General features: G+C 46.4%; 1 protein-coding gene across 3 annotated transcripts; it reads left to right on the forward strand.

Moving 5' to 3' along the window:
- The first annotated feature begins 2,925 nt into the window (after nt 1-2,925).
- efs (embryonal Fyn-associated substrate) lies at nt 2,926-17,873 on the forward strand. Of its 3 annotated transcripts, none has more exons than XM_023972333.2 (8): nt 2,926-3,041; nt 3,644-4,020; nt 5,199-6,638; nt 7,720-7,839; nt 8,368-9,357; nt 9,544-9,618; nt 15,176-15,298; nt 15,638-17,873. In XM_023972333.2, the coding sequence occupies exons 2-8, from the start codon at nt 4,009-4,011 to the stop codon at nt 15,818-15,820; spliced, it is 2,943 nt and encodes a 980-aa protein (XP_023828101.1). In that variant the 5' UTR covers nt 2,926-3,041; nt 3,644-4,008; the 3' UTR covers nt 15,821-17,873. The 3 variants fall into 3 exon arrangements, with proteins under 3 accessions (XP_023828101.1, XP_023828085.1, XP_023828094.1); XM_023972317.2 differs by having other exon boundaries at nt 2,927-3,041; nt 15,041-15,298; XM_023972326.2 differs by having other exon boundaries at nt 2,927-3,041; nt 3,729-4,020; nt 15,041-15,298.
- The last annotated feature ends 163 nt before the right edge of the window (nt 17,874-18,036 follow it).

The following is an 18,036-nucleotide window of genomic DNA, read 5'->3' on the forward strand; positions in this document are numbered from 1 at the left end:
GCCCCCCCCCCCAATAATTTTTTGGGTTTGACTACGGGCTTCCAGCCTTGTTTCCGTGCTGCTCCTTCATATCCCGCCTCTCCGCTTTCGCTGCCTCCAGCTCAGCTTTGGGCGGCGATATTCTCCTGGTTGAATCCAGGGTCCTTTCCGTCCAATATTTTCCTCCAAGTCCACGAGTCGGTTCCTCTCACGCTGCTTGATCCATGGTTGGTGGGTAGTCTGTCACGATCGTCTTCTTGACAGAGATTGGACCAAGGCGCAGCGTGTCCAAAATACATCTTCTTTATTGAGAAGAGAGAGAAAACACAAAACGAACACTATATACAAACTAACAAAACAACAACGACCGTGAAGCTAAATAACGTAAGTGCACAGACAAGCAACAAACGTTCAACATAGACAACTACCCACAAAAGCCTACTGCCTATGGCTGCCTTAAATATGCTCCCAATCAGAGACAATGAATGACAGCTGTCTCTGATTGAGACCCAATCTAGGCAGCCATAGACATAACTAGACAACCTCACTCTTCTCTACCCCATACACATACAACACTCCTAGACTAAACAAAAACACACAAAGACAACCCACCCCAACTCACGCCCTGACCAACTAAATAAATAACAGAAAACGGAACAATAGGTCAGGAACGTGACATCTAACCTTTTTTTTTACTGGAGCCTGCTTATCTACAGCATGTAAAAACAATGATTTAAAATGGCCCCAGGCATTCTCCACCTCATTGCATTTCAATACAGCAGACCAGTCCAATTTGCTCAAACAATTAACAAAAATATCTGCACCATAATTCTTCATAGCCCTCATTTTTATTAAGTTATGACAATTAAAAACTTTTCTGAACCTTCCTATTACAGAAAATGATGGAATGATCACTGAGCCCATAGTTTACAACCCTACTATTTGATATCCTTGATCTATCCGACACCAACACAAGGTTAATGATGGTTTGGGTAGAAGGACAGACCCTGGTGGGCTCATTAATCAGCTGGTATAAAGCAAACATATTACAKAAATTCTTAAGAGCTTTAAAAGTAGCATGGCCCTTTTAGAGCATATCTGTATTAAAATCACCAGTAACAATAACCTCTGATTTACCAAAGTCTGTACAGTTGGAACAAGTCTCCAACAATTCATAAAACTTGTACTGGTCTGGTGGTCTATAACAGGTTCCAACTACAATAGGTTTACATTTTGGTTGCTTGCTTTCCTAAAGTCTACCAACCTTGCCAGCAGGCATGTCAGCTAAGATAGGTAGGCAAGCTAGCTGCTCTAACTTGATTGATAGCCTGAAATGGCATCTTGGTAGTTAGTTATGAGGTTGGGAGATTGGGAACCTATCTGGGCTAAACAGGGCAAATCTGAGGGGGTATGTGCACCTGTGCCCTATATGAGCATGACGCCCCTGCTATTGACTGCCTGTCTGTGTCTATGCTGTGATTGCTACACATAGCTTGCCTAAATGGCTGCGTGTAACTCCCCTCCTGAAAAAATAACATGAAATTGCTAGACAACCTTTTTGTGTCGTTCCTGCTTATGTTTGCAATAGCCTATTGTTACAACAGACAAATAACTAAGTTTGTAATAACTGTTTTGTGTACAGGTGGCAGTAGAGTCACATAGTGACTGAGCACTGAGCAGCAGCTGAATGGAGGTAGGCTAGTGGATCCTGCATGCACAGAAATCTCAGTATTTTTGCAACAGTAAGCCTGGTTCTAGAAAATCCGGAACCGCAGTCACTATGTTTGAAGAAATGGTCTGTGTAAGTGGGCGTTCCCTGTCTCGTGTGAGCATGCTTTCCCGCGTGAGACCAATGGCTCTGGTTTACTTATTGTCCCCTCCCCACTCAATTAAATTTCAATTTTAGGGCTTTATTGGAATGGGAAACATATGTTAACATTGCCAAAGCAAGTGAACTAGATAATAAACAAAAGTGAAATAAACAATACAAATAAACAGTAAACATTACAGTAAACATTATAAACAGTAAACATTACACTCACAAAAGTTCCAAAAGAATAAAGACATTACAAATGTAATGATCTCCCCACCCGCCCCAACCAGAAATATTTTTTGCAAGTGATCTCCCTTCTGGGGCACCCGCTCTGCGGGGCGGGGGAATAGGTAGACAAGAGAGACCCTGCCCAATCCGAAAAAAATAGGGAGTGGGGTGTCTCGCTTTCTCTACTGTCGCTGTCGTGAAGATACTATGTATGTCCACGCATCCTGGCGCAAAGCAAACAGCATAGCAACTTCTTGCTTTGCCATCTGCTTGCATGCAAACTACTTAGTTGGTTACCACATCTCTCTTCGCCTGGCCAACATGGCACAGACTCAACTCTGGGGGTACGTACCTTACCCCCAGAGTCTCCAGAATAAAATGCTGAAGMTGGAGCTGTAAACTTCGGTTCTCCATCCTCAAAATCTTGCGCGTTTACCGCAAGAGGGTTGTATTCAATGATGTGTATAAACCCTGGATGTCTGACAGGGGGCGCTGTATTGAATCCACCGTGCAGTCATCTTGGTAATCCTCCATTAAAAACAAATATATATATAAATGCACTTATTTATGTCTACATTCGTTTATGACACGTTTATTATATTACAGACACCTGAATGCATACTTTTAAATTGTATTATGTTAGCTAAACATACAAATAAAACAATGAAAAATATATTTAAAGTATTTTTTTAGAGAGTACTAATGTTAATGTCCCCACTACAACGACAAAAATACTTAAATTACATGTCATTTTTTCTTGAAAKATTTCACTGAAATATTGTGGWATTCCATTCATTCCTATGGAGGACTGCACCGAATGGGAAGTGACAACATGGCCGACTGGTTTCTTCATAGCCTCTCAATGGCCAATTGTATTCAAGGGTTTGTGTACATTATTGATCGTATCCAATTACGTAGTCCTTCTCAGGAGGGAGAGAGAAAAGAAAAACCTCGTTGGCCACGAATTCCRTCTGCCGAAATAAGGGAATGCTCGATATCTTTATTTTCTGGAGCATTAAGGGTAGGTACGCTAGCTAACGAAACAATAAGTGAGTGTAATTTGAAGCCTGACTGAAGTTTGCTCGCTGCGAATGGATTTCATGCCCCCTTTTGTTTTGCCAGCTACTGTAGCTAGCAGCTAACGTTACTGTAGCAAGCTAGCTAGCCTCCATCGATTTTACATACGTGGATAATGTTGGTCAAATTGTTAGCTAGCAAAATCTTGGAAATGCATTCTTTTTGCGGTATATTTTCATTTGATCAGCTAGAGGGTAAGATGCTTGCTAACTTTAGGGGGCTAGTTAACGACAGTTAAGAAATTTGGACGTCATCAGTCATATCTATGCCATGGTCTATGCTTTTTACTGAGTGATCCCAATGTCTGGCACTGATACAACCTCTGAGTAGATGACTTTATGTCGTAAATTAAGTTTACTTATCTCCACGATATTATAGTACAGGTATCAAAATTAGAGCTAGGATGTGTGACCACAATATTGGATATGGTAAGAATACCACTGAAGTTATGAATTGGTTATAGATGAAAGTGGTAGACATTGACATCAAATATTATTTACAAAGTTACAGAACATCAATAACTGATCATCATATTCCCCTGGCTAGGATTCTTCTTCAGTGGTTATCAGGAGTGTGATCTAAAGATGACATCACGATCCAGCCCAACTGGCTTTTCTAATTTTCTTGACAGTTACTGTCAACAACACTGAGCCAAGAAGGGGCAGTTCAATCATGCCCTCAACACAGAAGAACCCATTGGGCTTTGGCGAGCGAAGAAAGCTGGACATCTCTCAACCTTTGCAGCCTTGAAGGAGGCTGGTGGTMTTGCCCTCGAACACAACTTGGATCGTGTGTTTGGACTCTGCAGCAGTCACCAGTTCACCTCTTGGATATAGATGGAGGACCATGTCTGCTTGTGAGTCTGTTTGACCCAACATCCTGACAGGAGCACTGTCTGAGGAAGAGCAAACATGTCCCTCTCAGTGAGTAGAAATCGTGTGTGTGTGCACGTGTATGCTTTTGTATGAGAGATGGTGGATAAAGCGGGCACAGATGGAAAGGCGCCCAACTGGTGACATGGCACTATACAGCTGTTTCAATCCAGGGTACTGTTTGAATACTTTAAAAAATGCATGATCCTCTCTTCTTTGGGAGAATCATCATGACGTAACTGGATCGGGCATGTTTAAGGACATTTGGCTGAAGTGAACCTTTCATTTTCCCCATCAAATACTGTCAAATCAGTGATTACATCATTCAGGGAGGGGAATGAATGAAGGATGCGTTTTTAAGTAATTGAACATTGTCCTGGCTTCCATCCACTTGAGCTGGTGTTTGAGTAGAGCTCTTTTCATTGGGCGGTGTGCAAACCGTAGCAATGTGTTTTGCAACCTAAAACAAAAATCTAATTGGACAATCAGACACTGTTTCACTTTGTTTGAAAACGTTTCCTTGAGACTGAACATGGCCCGGGGCTCAGCTTGTCTCTCTATAGCCAATCCCCAGGAGGTTAGGGCTTTGAAAAGGAGAAGATGATAGGAGGGCCAAGGGATGGCAATTAAACCCCAAACTAGAGACAGATGTTGCCTACACCCTCCCTTCCTTTTCTCATTACCATTTACTCCTCTTGTCTTTTAAATAATTGACCTCCCTCCTCTCACTGTCTCTTTTCTCTTCCCCCTATAAGTAAATAATGTGTGCAGTGACTGAATATGCAGTGATTCAGCACTTATATCAGTATGTATTTATTCATTATGTGACTGTGCTCTGAATGAGTCTCTCTCTCTCTCTCTCTCTCTCTCTCTCACACCACACTGTTTTGTTTTGCTCCTCCCACCCCATCTTTCTCTTCTATTCACTAAGACTGTTATACAAATAGCTATTCTCAATCTCTTTCTTGGCATCAAGTCAATGCATTTGTCTATGTCCAGTCAGTATGTAGATGTGTGCCTCCCAGTGTGAAGTCAGGCCATCTCTCTGTCTCTGCATGCATTTCTATCTTCAGTCTGTATGTACCCCTATGAGTAGGGCCCAGAGTTTTTCCAGACCACATGTTAACTAGGATAGTGATGATTGTTTGTGAATCTCGCTTTATTTCTGAGTAATTATTGTGTAATAAGTGATTTTTTTCTTTTTTGGTTATCTTTTTTGCTCTCCTCAGACGGTGCTGGCGAAGGCCCTGTTTGACAATGCAGCAGAGAGCCCTGAGGAGCTGGCCTTCCGGAAGGGAGACATCCTGATGGTTCTAGAACAGGAACAGGSAGGGGGTCCTGGCTGGTGGCTCTGCTCCCTCCACGGGCGCCAGGGCATCGCCCCCGCCAACCGCCTCCGCCTCCTCCACACCGCCCCCGCCCCAGGGGTTGACTCCAGACCCCCCAGCCGCGCACCCAGCGAGGACTCTGTGTACCTCTCCCCAGGCCCCCTGGCCCGCACGGCAGTCTCCACGGAGGATGTGGATGGGGTCTACCGCACCCCACCTGGCCTGGGGGAGGCCCTGTACCAGAGCCCAGGGGCGGTGCCTGTCGCCTCTAGACCAGGGGTCCTCCGGCAGGCCGAGGTAGGGGGTCGCCCCCGCTCCCGCTCCAGCTCCGGCACACGCCCCTGTCCCGATTGGGGCGTTGGGGTGACAGGCCGCCCCCGCTCGCCATCCCTCCGGTCCAGAGGCACAGACTCCGCTGGGAGCCTCTATCAGACCCCCTCCACCCCCACAGCTCTCGGGCCCCAGCACCACAGGGGTCTGGCTGGAGACCCTGGACCAGAGAATGTCTACCTGGCCCCGGGTGGGATTCCTCGGGCGGTGGGTCCAGCTCCAGAGGGGCCAGAGGACAACACTTATCTGGTCCCCAGGGAGACTGTAGCGGCGGTAGGCCACTCTAACGGCTGTTACCTGGTCCCCAGAGGGACAGTCCTGCCCAGCGAGGAGGTCTACCAGACCCCCACAGGAGGGTTAGTCGGGGGGGCTGTGTCGACCCAGGTTACCCCCATCACTACTAGGGTCCTGGAGGCTCAGAGCTTCACCCCTTCACAGATAAACGGGGGRGGGGGAGCCCCCCTTAAGCCCCTCACCCCTCAATCCAAACTGGCACAGGACACCCCTCAGATGATGTACCAGACCCCCACCCCTGTGGGAGCAGGGATTCTCAGGACTCCACCCGTCCTTGCACAGGGATCCCCCAAACCTCAGCTGAAAGGGGCGACCCCTAAAACCCCAGGGACCCTCGGTGGTCAGGGTGGAGTGCCCTCCACCCCTCCCATCACCAGGGGGAAGCTAGCTCCTGCTGCTTCCCTCTGGGGTTCCCCCTTGCTGGCCAGAGCAGGACAGGGACAAGGCCGGGTGCCTGGATCCCCAAACATTGCTCGTAAGCCCCCTCCTCCAGCCCCTCCAGTGAGGGGGGTAACCAGAAAAGACTTTCCCCAATCCGTAACCCCTGTATCCACCTCTCAGCCTGCCCTCTCCACCGCCCAGTCGACTCCTGTACCCCAGTACCAAGAGAGCAAAGATGGAAGGATGGCGTCGGATGAAAAGAAGCAGAATGGGCAGAATAAGAAAGGCGAGGACGGAGAGTGTGCAGATCCTGATGACGACAGCCTCGATGAACAGGTAAGAGAGAAAGGGAAGACCTTTCCAAGTTCKATGTCCCTGCTCTCTTTCTTTCCTGCCCCTCTTCTTCCATCTCTTTCTCTCCACAATCTCTTGTCATGATTAGGCCCAGAGTTTTTCCCTGTCAAGTCATGTAGTCAGGGAAAACGGCWATCCTAGTTAACCACTAACCACGTTTCCATCTACAGTTTTAGTGCGAGTAAAGTCATACCGTTTAAGAGAAAAAAATCACGACAGCTGTGATGGAAACAGGGCGTTTTGGTATTAACTTGATAAATGCCGGCAGATKATTTGTTCGTTCGACARGGTGGAATCTTTTTGTCTCAGTAAAATTAATTATGTGAGAAATGGCGGTGGAAACTCCTTTTTTTTAATGTGCAAATATTYATATAATAACCATCATATCGAAGTAAACTTGGAGTGACGATGACATGGTGTGTGGTCCTCCCACTACGACTCGGGAATCCATGCAGTTTATGGGAAACCTTGCAGTTTATTGGGCTACATATGAAATAAGTGATGAACTTCACAGGGCGGTGAATGTGCACGGTGATGACCTTGATCCTCATTTCCAATAAATATCGAGGGTCTTATTCTGGTGACATGATGATCGATGCTTGACTGCCGATTGACAAATACAAATATTCTCTCTCTTGTCCATAATTAACTCATCATGTAGACTAGACAACCCGCACATGTAGACATGTAGACTAGACAACCCGTCTACCTGCACTGTATCTGTGAGCTGTTGGCTAGAGAGTGCATGCCAAGACCAGAGTAGGAATATTTTGGTACTTAATGTAACACAACACTATCAGTAGAGTTGAAAATGCGATGGAAATACATTGAACATTCGATTTTTATGCGGTACATGAAACCTGAAGCGGGAAAGTACAATTTGTGTGGGGAAATGCGCATAATTTCTTTATGCGGATTTTTGAATATTCGCATGAAAATCTATCGCCAATTGGATGGAAACCTAGCTTATGTGAACTATATATCTGACATTGTGACCTTGTGCTTATAACAAGCGTATAACAGTCTTATAACATGCTGTCTTGTGGTCTGCTTGGTCTCCTAGGTGTATGATACTCCTCCCAGGAGTAGGTGGCAGCGGCCAGCCCCAGCAGCGCTGTGTGACGATGACAGCATCTACAACACCCCACGCTCCCTTCCACCACACACTGACCTAGAGTCAGAGGTCAGTCAGAATCCTTCCTCTACAGTACAGAGACCATCGGTCTCCTCTCTCTCACTCCGTATTTCTCTCTCCCCCTCTATTTATTTGTCCCTCTCGCTCTTCTCTCCCCCCCCCCATAGCTCTCAACTTTCCCTCACCTGTTCTTCTCTCCCTCGGCCTCTCCCTTTCCGCCCCACTCCCCCCCACCCCCCTCTCTCTCTAACCCCCTCTTTCTCTCTCAACTTTCCTCCACCTGTTCCTTCCTCCCACAGCCCCGCTCTCTCTGTCACACCTGTTTCGCTGTCTGCTGCAATCCAGTCTGTCTGGTCTGAATAGTGCTGCTGCTATTTTCTCCCTGTCACACCCAGCTGTTTATACTGCAGTGGGAATGTATAAACCAGGCTATACAATCTCCTCCTCTTTTCTCCTCCCTAGAATATACATCTATAACAAACAGTACTAATGACCTTAGAATGACTGATTTCGAAAGACTTCAAGAACAATGACAGTAATAGTAGAGCTTTTTCTCTCTCTCCTTCCGTCTCTCAGGTCTATGATGTTCCCACCATCATACTTAGCACATCGTCAGAGCCCCAGCAGCAGACTGTCAACGTCCCAACGTCTGTTATTACTGATGAATCGGAGGAGGATGTTTACAGCCTCCCAACCCTTCCTGGCCTACACCTGGGCCTGGACATGTCCACCATRGCCCCTCTAGAGGGGACGGAGCACGGCCAGGTCTACTCTGTCCCCGGCTCAGGGAAGAGGGCTCCGCTTGGGCTAGGCGAGGGCAGTGACCCGGGGTCCACCACCGAACCGGACTGTGGCGTCTATGACATGCCCGCTCTCACCCTTGACGTCTTGCCCTCTTCGACGATGTCAACGTCGTCTTCGTCTTCCACACGTCGGTTATCGGTATCCAGTAATGGGTCTGGTGACGTTCAATGGAGGAACTCGCTTTCGGGCCTTGTCCAATCGGTGCTTAGCTCTGCCTCGGGTGCCCCTGCCTCCTCGAGGGACCTGGCAACCTCACTGGCTGAGATCCTGTCCGTCTGGAAGTCGAGTCAACCTGACGAGGTCCCTCCCCCTCTCCAACAGGCTTGGGCCCGTCTCTCAGACCTACTTCCTGCTTTGTCCGCCGGTGGCCACGCCCCTCCGTCGGATACTCTTCTCTCTATGGTCCAACGAGCGCTGGAGGACTCCACCATCCTATTTCAGACCCAGGGGCGGCCCCGCCTCCCTTCCCAGGACTCCCTCTCCCGAAGACCCCTACCCGCCCTGCCCGTAGCCGAGGTGAAACCAGTAGGGAGCAGTATGGGACCACGCAAAGGTAGCTGGATCCAGGAGAGACCCTTACCCCCCACCCCCCAGCCAGGGTTCCCCCTGCCCCCCGCACAACCCTCCACTGTGACCATGTCCATCACTGTGGGGCAGAGCGACGGAGAGGAGGGGATGGGGAACGAGTACGCAGGAATAGGTCTGACACCTGCCCCGGCACCACTTCCTCTTGGAGACAGTGTGGGATACGTGAAACTGCAGGTCAGTCTTCAGTCTTGCTGGCACTTGTCTGCATTTTCCATTGCGTTTTACTCATTAAGCAGACACCTTTATTTAATAAGTGRGCTTGCTGGATTGTTTATCCAGTTGTTTTAATAGACAGTATCTGATGTTTGGGCCCATAGCTGTGTGTGTAAAAGTGAGGTATCTATCTCTTTTCCTCCCCAGGGAAAGCCAGAGCCTCTCTCAGATGCCCGGACAGAGAATAGGTCAAACCAGACCCTTCACACCAGGGAGCCTAGGGTAAAACACACAATCATTCTCACACCACACGTACTGTCCAATTGTCACACAATTGCTCACACAATCTCATTCTCTCACACACACTCCATTTTAACACCCATCACCACACAACATTAACTTTCACACCACGTACACTCACTACGCTCTCAGATGAATCATTGATTCTGTTTGTGTATTTACTGATGAGCTCCTACCAATGTTCCCTTATTTTTTGGGGCACTGAGATCAATTCTAGGTCTTGTGAGCGGGAACTTGAATGTTGTAAGAATTGCATTGTGTTGTATGATGCAAGAAACCACTTTATAAAATAAATAATTACCATACAGAGAAGTAGACAATGTAGACTACCCCTCTGTCTATTGGCTTATTTGCAAAAACACTGCCCCTTTTTTTTAACACACGCTTTTTACCTGACTGGCTTTTTGAAATGTAGCCTATACGTTTTGTGCTCTTGTAGGAAGCAGTAACTCCCCAAAGCTGACCTATACTTATCTGTAACTAGGCTAATGACTTGCCAACTAGCAAAGAATGTCAACAAATGTGTATACTGCGCTCTGATCTGAAAAGCGTATTCACTCGCGGGTGATTTCAAAGGCCGCTCTTCAAATRAKATTTTATTGGTCACATGCACATGGTCAGCAGATGTTAATGCGAGTGTAGCGAAATGCTTGTGCTCTAGTTCCGACCGTGCAGTAATATCTAACAAGTATTCTAACAATTTCACAACAACTACCTTATACACACAAGTGTAAAGGAATTAATAAGAATATGTACATATAAATATATATGGATGAGTGATGGCCGTGCGGCATAGGCAAGATYCAGTAGATGGTATAGAGTACAGTATATACATATGAGGTGAGTCAMGTAGGGTATGTAAACATTATATAAAGTGGCATTGTTTAAAGTGACTAGTGATACATTTATTACATCCKAWTTTTTTWTTATTAAAGTGGCTAGAGATTTGAGTCAGTATGTTGGCAGCAGCCACTCAATGTTAGCGATGGCTGTTTAACAGTCTGATGGCCTTGAGATAGAAGCTGTTTTTCAGTCTCTCGGTCCCAGCTTTGATGCACTTGTACTGACCTCGCCTTCTGGATGATAGCGGGGTGAACAGGCAGTGGCTCGGGTGGTTGTTGTCCTTGATGATCTTTTTGGCCTTCCTGTGACATCGGGTGGTGTAGGTGTCCTGAAGGGCAGGTAGTTTGCCCTTGGTTATGCGTTGTGCAGACCGCACTACCCTCTGGAGAGCCTTGCGGTTGTGGGCGGAGCAGTTGCCATACCAGGCGGTGACACAGCCCGACAGGATGCTCTCGATTGTGCACCTGTAAAAGTTTGAGTGTTTTTGGTGACAAGCCAAATTTCTTCAGCCTCCTGAGGTTGAAGAGGCGCTGTTGCGCCTTCAACACTCTGTCTGTGTGGGTGGACCATTTCAGTTTMTCCGTGATGTGTACGCCGAGGAACTTAACTTTCCACCTTCTCCACTWCTGTCCCGTCGATGTGGATAGGGGGTGCTCCCTYAGCTGTTTCCTGAAGTCCACAATCATCTCCTTTGTTTTGTTGAAGTTGAGTGTGAGGTTATTTACCTGACACCACACTCTGAGGGCCCTCTCCTCCTCCCTGTAGGCCGTCTCGTCGTTGTTGATAATCAAGCCTACCACTGTAGTGTCGTCTGAAAACTTGATGATTGAGTTGGAGGCGTGCATGGCCACGCAGTCATGGGTGAACAGGGAGTACAGGAGAGGGCTGAGAACGCACCCTTGTGGGGCCCCAGTGTTGAGGATCAGATGGGTAGAAATGTTGTTTCCTACCCTCACCACCTGGGGGTGGCCCGTCAGAAAGTCTAGGACCCAGTTGCAGCAGACTGGGATAGGGATTGATTGAATATGTCCGTAAACACACCAGCCAGCTGGTCTGCGCATGCTCTGACGACGCGGCTAGGGATGCCGTCTGGTCCGGCAGCCTTGCGAGGGTTAACACGTTTAAATGTTTTACTCACGTTGGCTGCGGTGAAGGAGAGCCCGCAAGTTTTGGTAGCGGGCCGTGTCAGTGGCACTGTATTGTCCTCAAAGCGAGCAAAGAAGTTGTTTAGTTTGTCTGGGAGCAAGATGTCGGTTTCTGCGACGGGGCTGGTTTTCTTRTTGTAGTCTGTGATTGACTGTAGACCCTGCCATATACGTCTCGTGTCTGAGCCGTTGAATTGCGACTCTACTTTGTGTCTATACTGACGCTTAGCTTGTTTGATTGCCTTGCAGAAGGAATAGCTACACTGCTTGTATTCGGTCATGTTTCCGGTCACCTTACCATGATTAAAAGCAGTTGTTCGCGCTTTCAGTMTTGTGCGAATGCTGCCCTCAATCCATGGTTTCTGGTTGGGGAAGGTTTTAATAGTCACAGTGGGTACAACATCACCGATGCACTTGCTAATAAAKTCGCTCACCGAATCCATGTATACATCAATGTTGTTGTCTGAGGCTATCCAGAACATATCCCAGTCCAKGTGATCTAAGTAATCTTGAAGCGTTGAATCAGATTGGTCGGACCAACGTTGAACAGACCTGAGCACTGGCGTTTCCTATTTTAATTTCTGTCTATAGNTAGCGATGGCTGTTTAACAGTCTGATGGCCTTGAGATAGAAGCTGTTTTTCAGTCTCTCGGTCCCAGCTTTGATGCACTTGTACTGACCTCGCCTTCTGGATGATAGCGGGGTGAACAGGCAGTGGCTCGGGTGGTTGTTGTCCTTGATGATCTTTTTGGCCTTCCTGTGACATCGGGTGGTGTAGGTGTCCTGAAGGGCAGGTAGTTTGCCCTTGGTTATGCGTTGTGCAGACCGCACTACCCTCTGGAGAGCCTTGCGGTTGTGGGCGGAGCAGTTGCCATACCAGGCGGTGACACAGCCCGACAGGATGCTCTCGATTGTGCACCTGTAAAAGTTTGAGTGTTTTTGGTGACAAGCCAAATTTCTTCAGCCTCCTGAGGTTGAAGAGGCGCTGTTGCGCCTTCAACACTCTGTCTGTGTGGGTGGACCATTTCAGTTTMTCCGTGATGTGTACGCCGAGGAACTTAACTTTCCACCTTCTCCACTWCTGTCCCGTCGATGTGGATAGGGGGTGCTCCCTYAGCTGTTTCCTGAAGTCCACAATCATCTCCTTTGTTTTGTTGAAGTTGAGTGTGAGGTTATTTACCTGACACCACACTCTGAGGGCCCTCTCCTCCTCCCTGTAGGCCGTCTCGTCGTTGTTGATAATCAAGCCTACCACTGTAGTGTCGTCTGAAAACTTGATGATTGAGTTGGAGGCGTGCATGGCCACGCAGTCATGGGTGAACAGGGAGTACAGGAGAGGGCTGAGAACGCACCCTTGTGGGGCCCCAGTGTTGAGGATCAGATGGGTAGAAATGTTGTTTCCTACCCTCACCACCTGGGGGTGGCCCGTCAGAAAGTCTAGGACCCAGTTGCAGCAGACTGGGATAGGGATTGATTGAATATGTCCGTAAACACACCAGCCAGCTGGTCTGCGCATGCTCTGACGACGCGGCTAGGGATGCCGTCTGGTCCGGCAGCCTTGCGAGGGTTAACACGTTTAAATGTTTTACTCACGTTGGCTGCGGTGAAGGAGAGCCCGCAAGTTTTGGTAGCGGGCCGTGTCAGTGGCACTGTATTGTCCTCAAAGCGAGCAAAGAAGTTGTTTAGTTTGTCTGGGAGCAAGATGTCGGTTTCTGCGACGGGGCTGGTTTTCTTRTTGTAGTCTGTGATTGACTGTAGACCCTGCCATATACGTCTCGTGTCTGAGCCGTTGAATTGCGACTCTACTTTGTGTCTATACTGACGCTTAGCTTGTTTGATTGCCTTGCAGAAGGAATAGCTACACTGCTTGTATTCGGTCATGTTTCCGGTCACCTTACCATGATTAAAAGCAGTTGTTCGCGCTTTCAGTMTTGTGCGAATGCTGCCCTCAATCCATGGTTTCTGGTTGGGGAAGGTTTTAATAGTCACAGTGGGTACAACATCACCGATGCACTTGCTAATAAAKTCGCTCACCGAATCCATGTATACATCAATGTTGTTGTCTGAGGCTATCCAGAACATATCCCAGTCCAKGTGATCTAAGTAATCTTGAAGCGTTGAATCAGATTGGTCGGACCAACGTTGAACAGACCTGAGCACTGGCGTTTCCTATTTTAATTTCTGTCTATAGGCTTGGAGCAACAAAATTGAGTCGTGGTCAGATTTGCCGAAGGGAGGGTGAGGGAGGGCTTTGTATGCGTTGCGGAAGTTAGTAGCAATGATCCAGAATGCTGCCAGCCCAGGTCGCGCATTCGATATGTTAATAAAATTTAGGGAGCCTTGTTTTCAGATTAGCTTTAAAATCCCCAGCTACAATAAATGCWGCRGCAGGATATGTGGTTTCCAGTTTACGTGGAGTCCAATGAAGTTCTTTCGGGGCCGTCGAGGTGTCTGCTTGGGGGGAATATACATGGCTYTGATCATAATCGAAGAGAATTCTCTTGGTAGTTAATGCGGTTGGCATTTGATTGTAAGGAATTCTAGGTCAGGTGAACAAAAGGACTTGAGTTCCTGTATGTTGTTATGATCACACCACGACTCGTTAATCATAAGGCATCCACCCCCGCCCTTCTTCTTACCAGAGAGATGTTTGTTTCTGTCGGCGCGATGCGTGACGAAACCGGGTAGCTAAACCAACTCTGATAACGTATCCCAAGTGAGCCACGTTTCCTCTTAGGCTACCGCCGCCAATAGAATTCTTCCCTGTTGAGCTCTAGCTCTGCCTTCAACAAAATCAGACAAAATTTTGCAAAGGTAGATTTGTTTTGGTTTGTTGCATTGAAAAGTGGCTGAAATAATGTTGATTCGATCACAGAAAAAACATGGATCTATATAATGCCAACTAATGGGGCGAATTCAGTGAAGTTCAATCGCTGCTCAGCCTAGCATTTCTTCTGCGCGGCAGTCCTGGAGGAGGTGCGCGCAACCACTCATGCGCTCAGCTTAGAGGGAACYTTGGCTTGGACTGTCCTTCAGTCCAGTGAGTCAACATTGARCTACCTAACTGTAGGTTACATTGACAGTAAACCTGCTCTCTCTCTGCCCCTTTATCCAGTTTCAACCTGCCTGGATCAACTCAATTTGTTTACCTTAACAGTATCTCTCCCTAAATCTCACCGTTCTCTCCTTCTGCCATTTTTATGCTCACTAAATCTCTAGGCTTAGGTTGCATRGACTTGTGTCATAGGCACACAACAAGAGGTCATCTGTGATTCTAAGAATTTGACATAATAGACAATTGGGGCCCATGACACAATAAATGGCAGTTCCATGAGTGACAATGTTCATTCTTTACCCTTACAATGATGGCTCTATCTCACTCTCTCTTGTCTGTCTTTCTTTTTCTCTCCATCCAGTTGAGCCCCTCCCCTCCTCTGCCCGTCTCCCTCTCTCTGGAGGACTCAGAGTTGCTCTCCTTCTATTCTTCCCAGTCTCTGTCCCACCTCTCCTGTCTGGCCGATTCCATTGACGTGCTCTTCCGCACCGTGCAGGGGAACCAACCTCCCCGTGTCTTCGTTTCCCGGGGGAAGAGTTTGATCGTGACGGCACACAAGCTGGTGTTCATCGGGGACACGCTCTCCCGCCTCCTGACCTCTCCTGACCTCAGGGCAAAGGTCAGCACACATTTCATGACAGGGTTGTTTTKATTAGGCACACTGTAGCYAAATGTTTTGAAACTGGAAAATGAAAACGAGTTAAGGTAGTCRCTCCCAGTATCATTCAATTTTTCTTCCGTTTGGTGCCTAATGAACACGACGTTGCATTTAATTCTAAATGTAGGGTTTGATATGACATACAAAGATAAAGAACAGCTTGCAACATAATTCATATGAGATTTAGGTCAAGGTTTAAGGCATTAGGGACAAGATTATGGAATTTTAGTTGAGATTAAAATGCATATTGTCCTATGATGAATCCATAATCAATCTCTTTTTGTCTTTCTCTCTCCTTAGATCACAACCTCAGGTGGGCATCTGTGTCAGGCCCTGAAGGCTGTRGTTGTGGCAACGAAGGGGGCAGCCCAGAACTACCCATCAGTCGCTGCCACCCAGGAAATGGTGGACTGCGTGGCCGAGCTGTCCCAGCATGCCGCAGGCTTCTCCGGCCTGCTGCAGCGCCTCGCGGAAATATCTTGACAATATTTCTTCAACGTCTCTTCTTATAACATGTTTACAATACATTTTCTCTCTACTTTGAAATGCCTTAGTTGTTGTTACAATGTGTTCTCTTTCAAATTGAACAGTTTGACGTTTGAAGTGAGGTTGAAACATTGAATTTCAGTCCAGAAGAAGAACTGATCTGTGGCTCAAATTGCCACCTAGTTAGATTTTGTGTTTGTTCTTGTATGTGTGTGTTGGTTGGCTTTTGGTTCTTTTAATACCTAGTCACTTCTGTGCTTTTGGTGCCAAGCACACTTTTCATCTTGTGTGTCCTGATGATTGATGAACGCTGTTTTTGTTTGAACCCTGTTCGTGACATTCAGTGTCCCTTGTGGGCCACTGTATTATTGGAGTCAGACTATTTCTGTTCGGTTGCCATTATTTTCTCTTACATTGAAATAACCGTTTKTTTTCTTTTATCTTTGCATCCTTATTTATTGTAGGTAACCCTCCATCCCCCTCTCCAAAAATATAAATCGAGCCTCACATCCTGCTGTTGTTTGTTAGTGCTATGGAGGAGAGCAGGGATAACTTGATGAAGGTGCAGGTGGTGGGTCTGTATGTAAACACCGTGGCAGCTTTACTGTGTGTTTCCGCCTGGGCTTGGTGTTGCATTTGAGAATCAAATGTAATAAAACAACACTAACATTTTTTTTACTATAGGATGTAAACTATAGGAGTTTAAAAGATGTCTAAATCAGATCTGGGACCAGACCACTCTTTTATCCCCTGCAGTGTCCTACCTTGCAGTCTGGAAGACAGGGAGTGAAAAGAGGAGAATGTGAGTGTTTAAACAGGATTGAGATATGATAGATGGAACGATTGAAAGAGAACCTGAGGGGTGTACTACTCTTGTGAAAGGGATAATGGTGGAGCAGTAGAGCGCCTAGTCGGTCATGTGTTCGTTCCTACGGTTAGGCCACCAAGTGGAAAACCTGTCTGCAAACTTTTACTTGTCTCCACCTGTCTCGCTTTCCATTCACTCGCTTGTCCCCCCTCTCTCCTTTTCTCTCGATTTTCCCACAATCATTTCACCTTTCGTCACACACCCTGGCTTTCCCACACAGCTCTAGGTACTAGTTTGGCCATATTCGTTCTTGGGCTACTCCTATCCAATCCTCTCAGATCCTAATAAGTGCATAAGGGGGTAAGGGATAGTTGTTCATTTAGGATTGGGGAGCAGGCTTCTAGGCTTTCGTGTTGTTGAAAGGCACTAATTGCCCATTCAAACTCAATGCTACCACCCACACCCTCACTAGTATTGCTGTCTCAAAGTCTATGCAGCAGTGGTATGTTGGTGATAGGAGGATAAAATGAACAAAGATGCATCAGTGCCAAAAAAAGTATGAAGAACTTTCACCAAGCTCTAGTGTTTTTGCCTTTGAGCTCTTCCTAGTGGAAGGTAGCAGTATTTCTACAGAATGCCTGCCTGCACAGCGCACACCACATCCATGGCCTGACAATAGAAAATAATCATAATAATAATTGTATTTATTGATAATTTTGTATTTGCTTTATGATCTGCTTGGCTTTAAGTTATCATAAGGTGAATGCACCAATTTGTAAGTCGCTCTGGATAAGAGCGTCTGCTAAATGACTTAAATGTAAATGTAAATGTAAATGTAAGTTGCTTTATTTCTTATATGCACGTATTTAACAGGAATGTTTTCACTTCACACAGTGAATTACATTTTACTACAATAATGGTTCAAAAGAACAAGTGGAGAAGAGCAGTTAGAGTTTGAGATATAATAGGGTTTTTTTAGCCTTTTTTTTTTGTACCAGAATATATTTTTGAAAGTTTTTACACTAAAGTGAATTTGTTGGTATTGGCTCCATGGCAAAAAAAAAAGCCGTATGGATCTATCCAGTCTACACTTCATGAAAGTTGAACACTACAATGATGCCTGACTATGTTCCCCTCAAAATGCACAAATACATTTGTACAATTACATTGATTGTTCTCTCTTGCTGTGGATTATTTCTGATGAAAATATGTCTGTATTTTTAAAAAGGTATTTTAAGTTCACTTTGTTGTTACATGTATTTTTTGTCAATTTRTTTCTGACATATTGTGCACTGTCTGGTTCTGGAAAGGGCGTCAATGACACTCACATGGATAAGTAAGTTTAAATAATGGGAAGTCATTCCAAATATTTTTTGAAGCGTTAACAAGGCTAGTGCAGTATTGG

This window comes from Salvelinus sp. IW2-2015, linkage group LG3 (genome assembly GCF_002910315.2).
Source record: "Salvelinus sp. IW2-2015 linkage group LG3, ASM291031v2, whole genome shotgun sequence".
NCBI lineage: Eukaryota > Metazoa > Chordata > Actinopteri > Salmoniformes > Salmonidae > Salvelinus > Salvelinus sp. IW2-2015.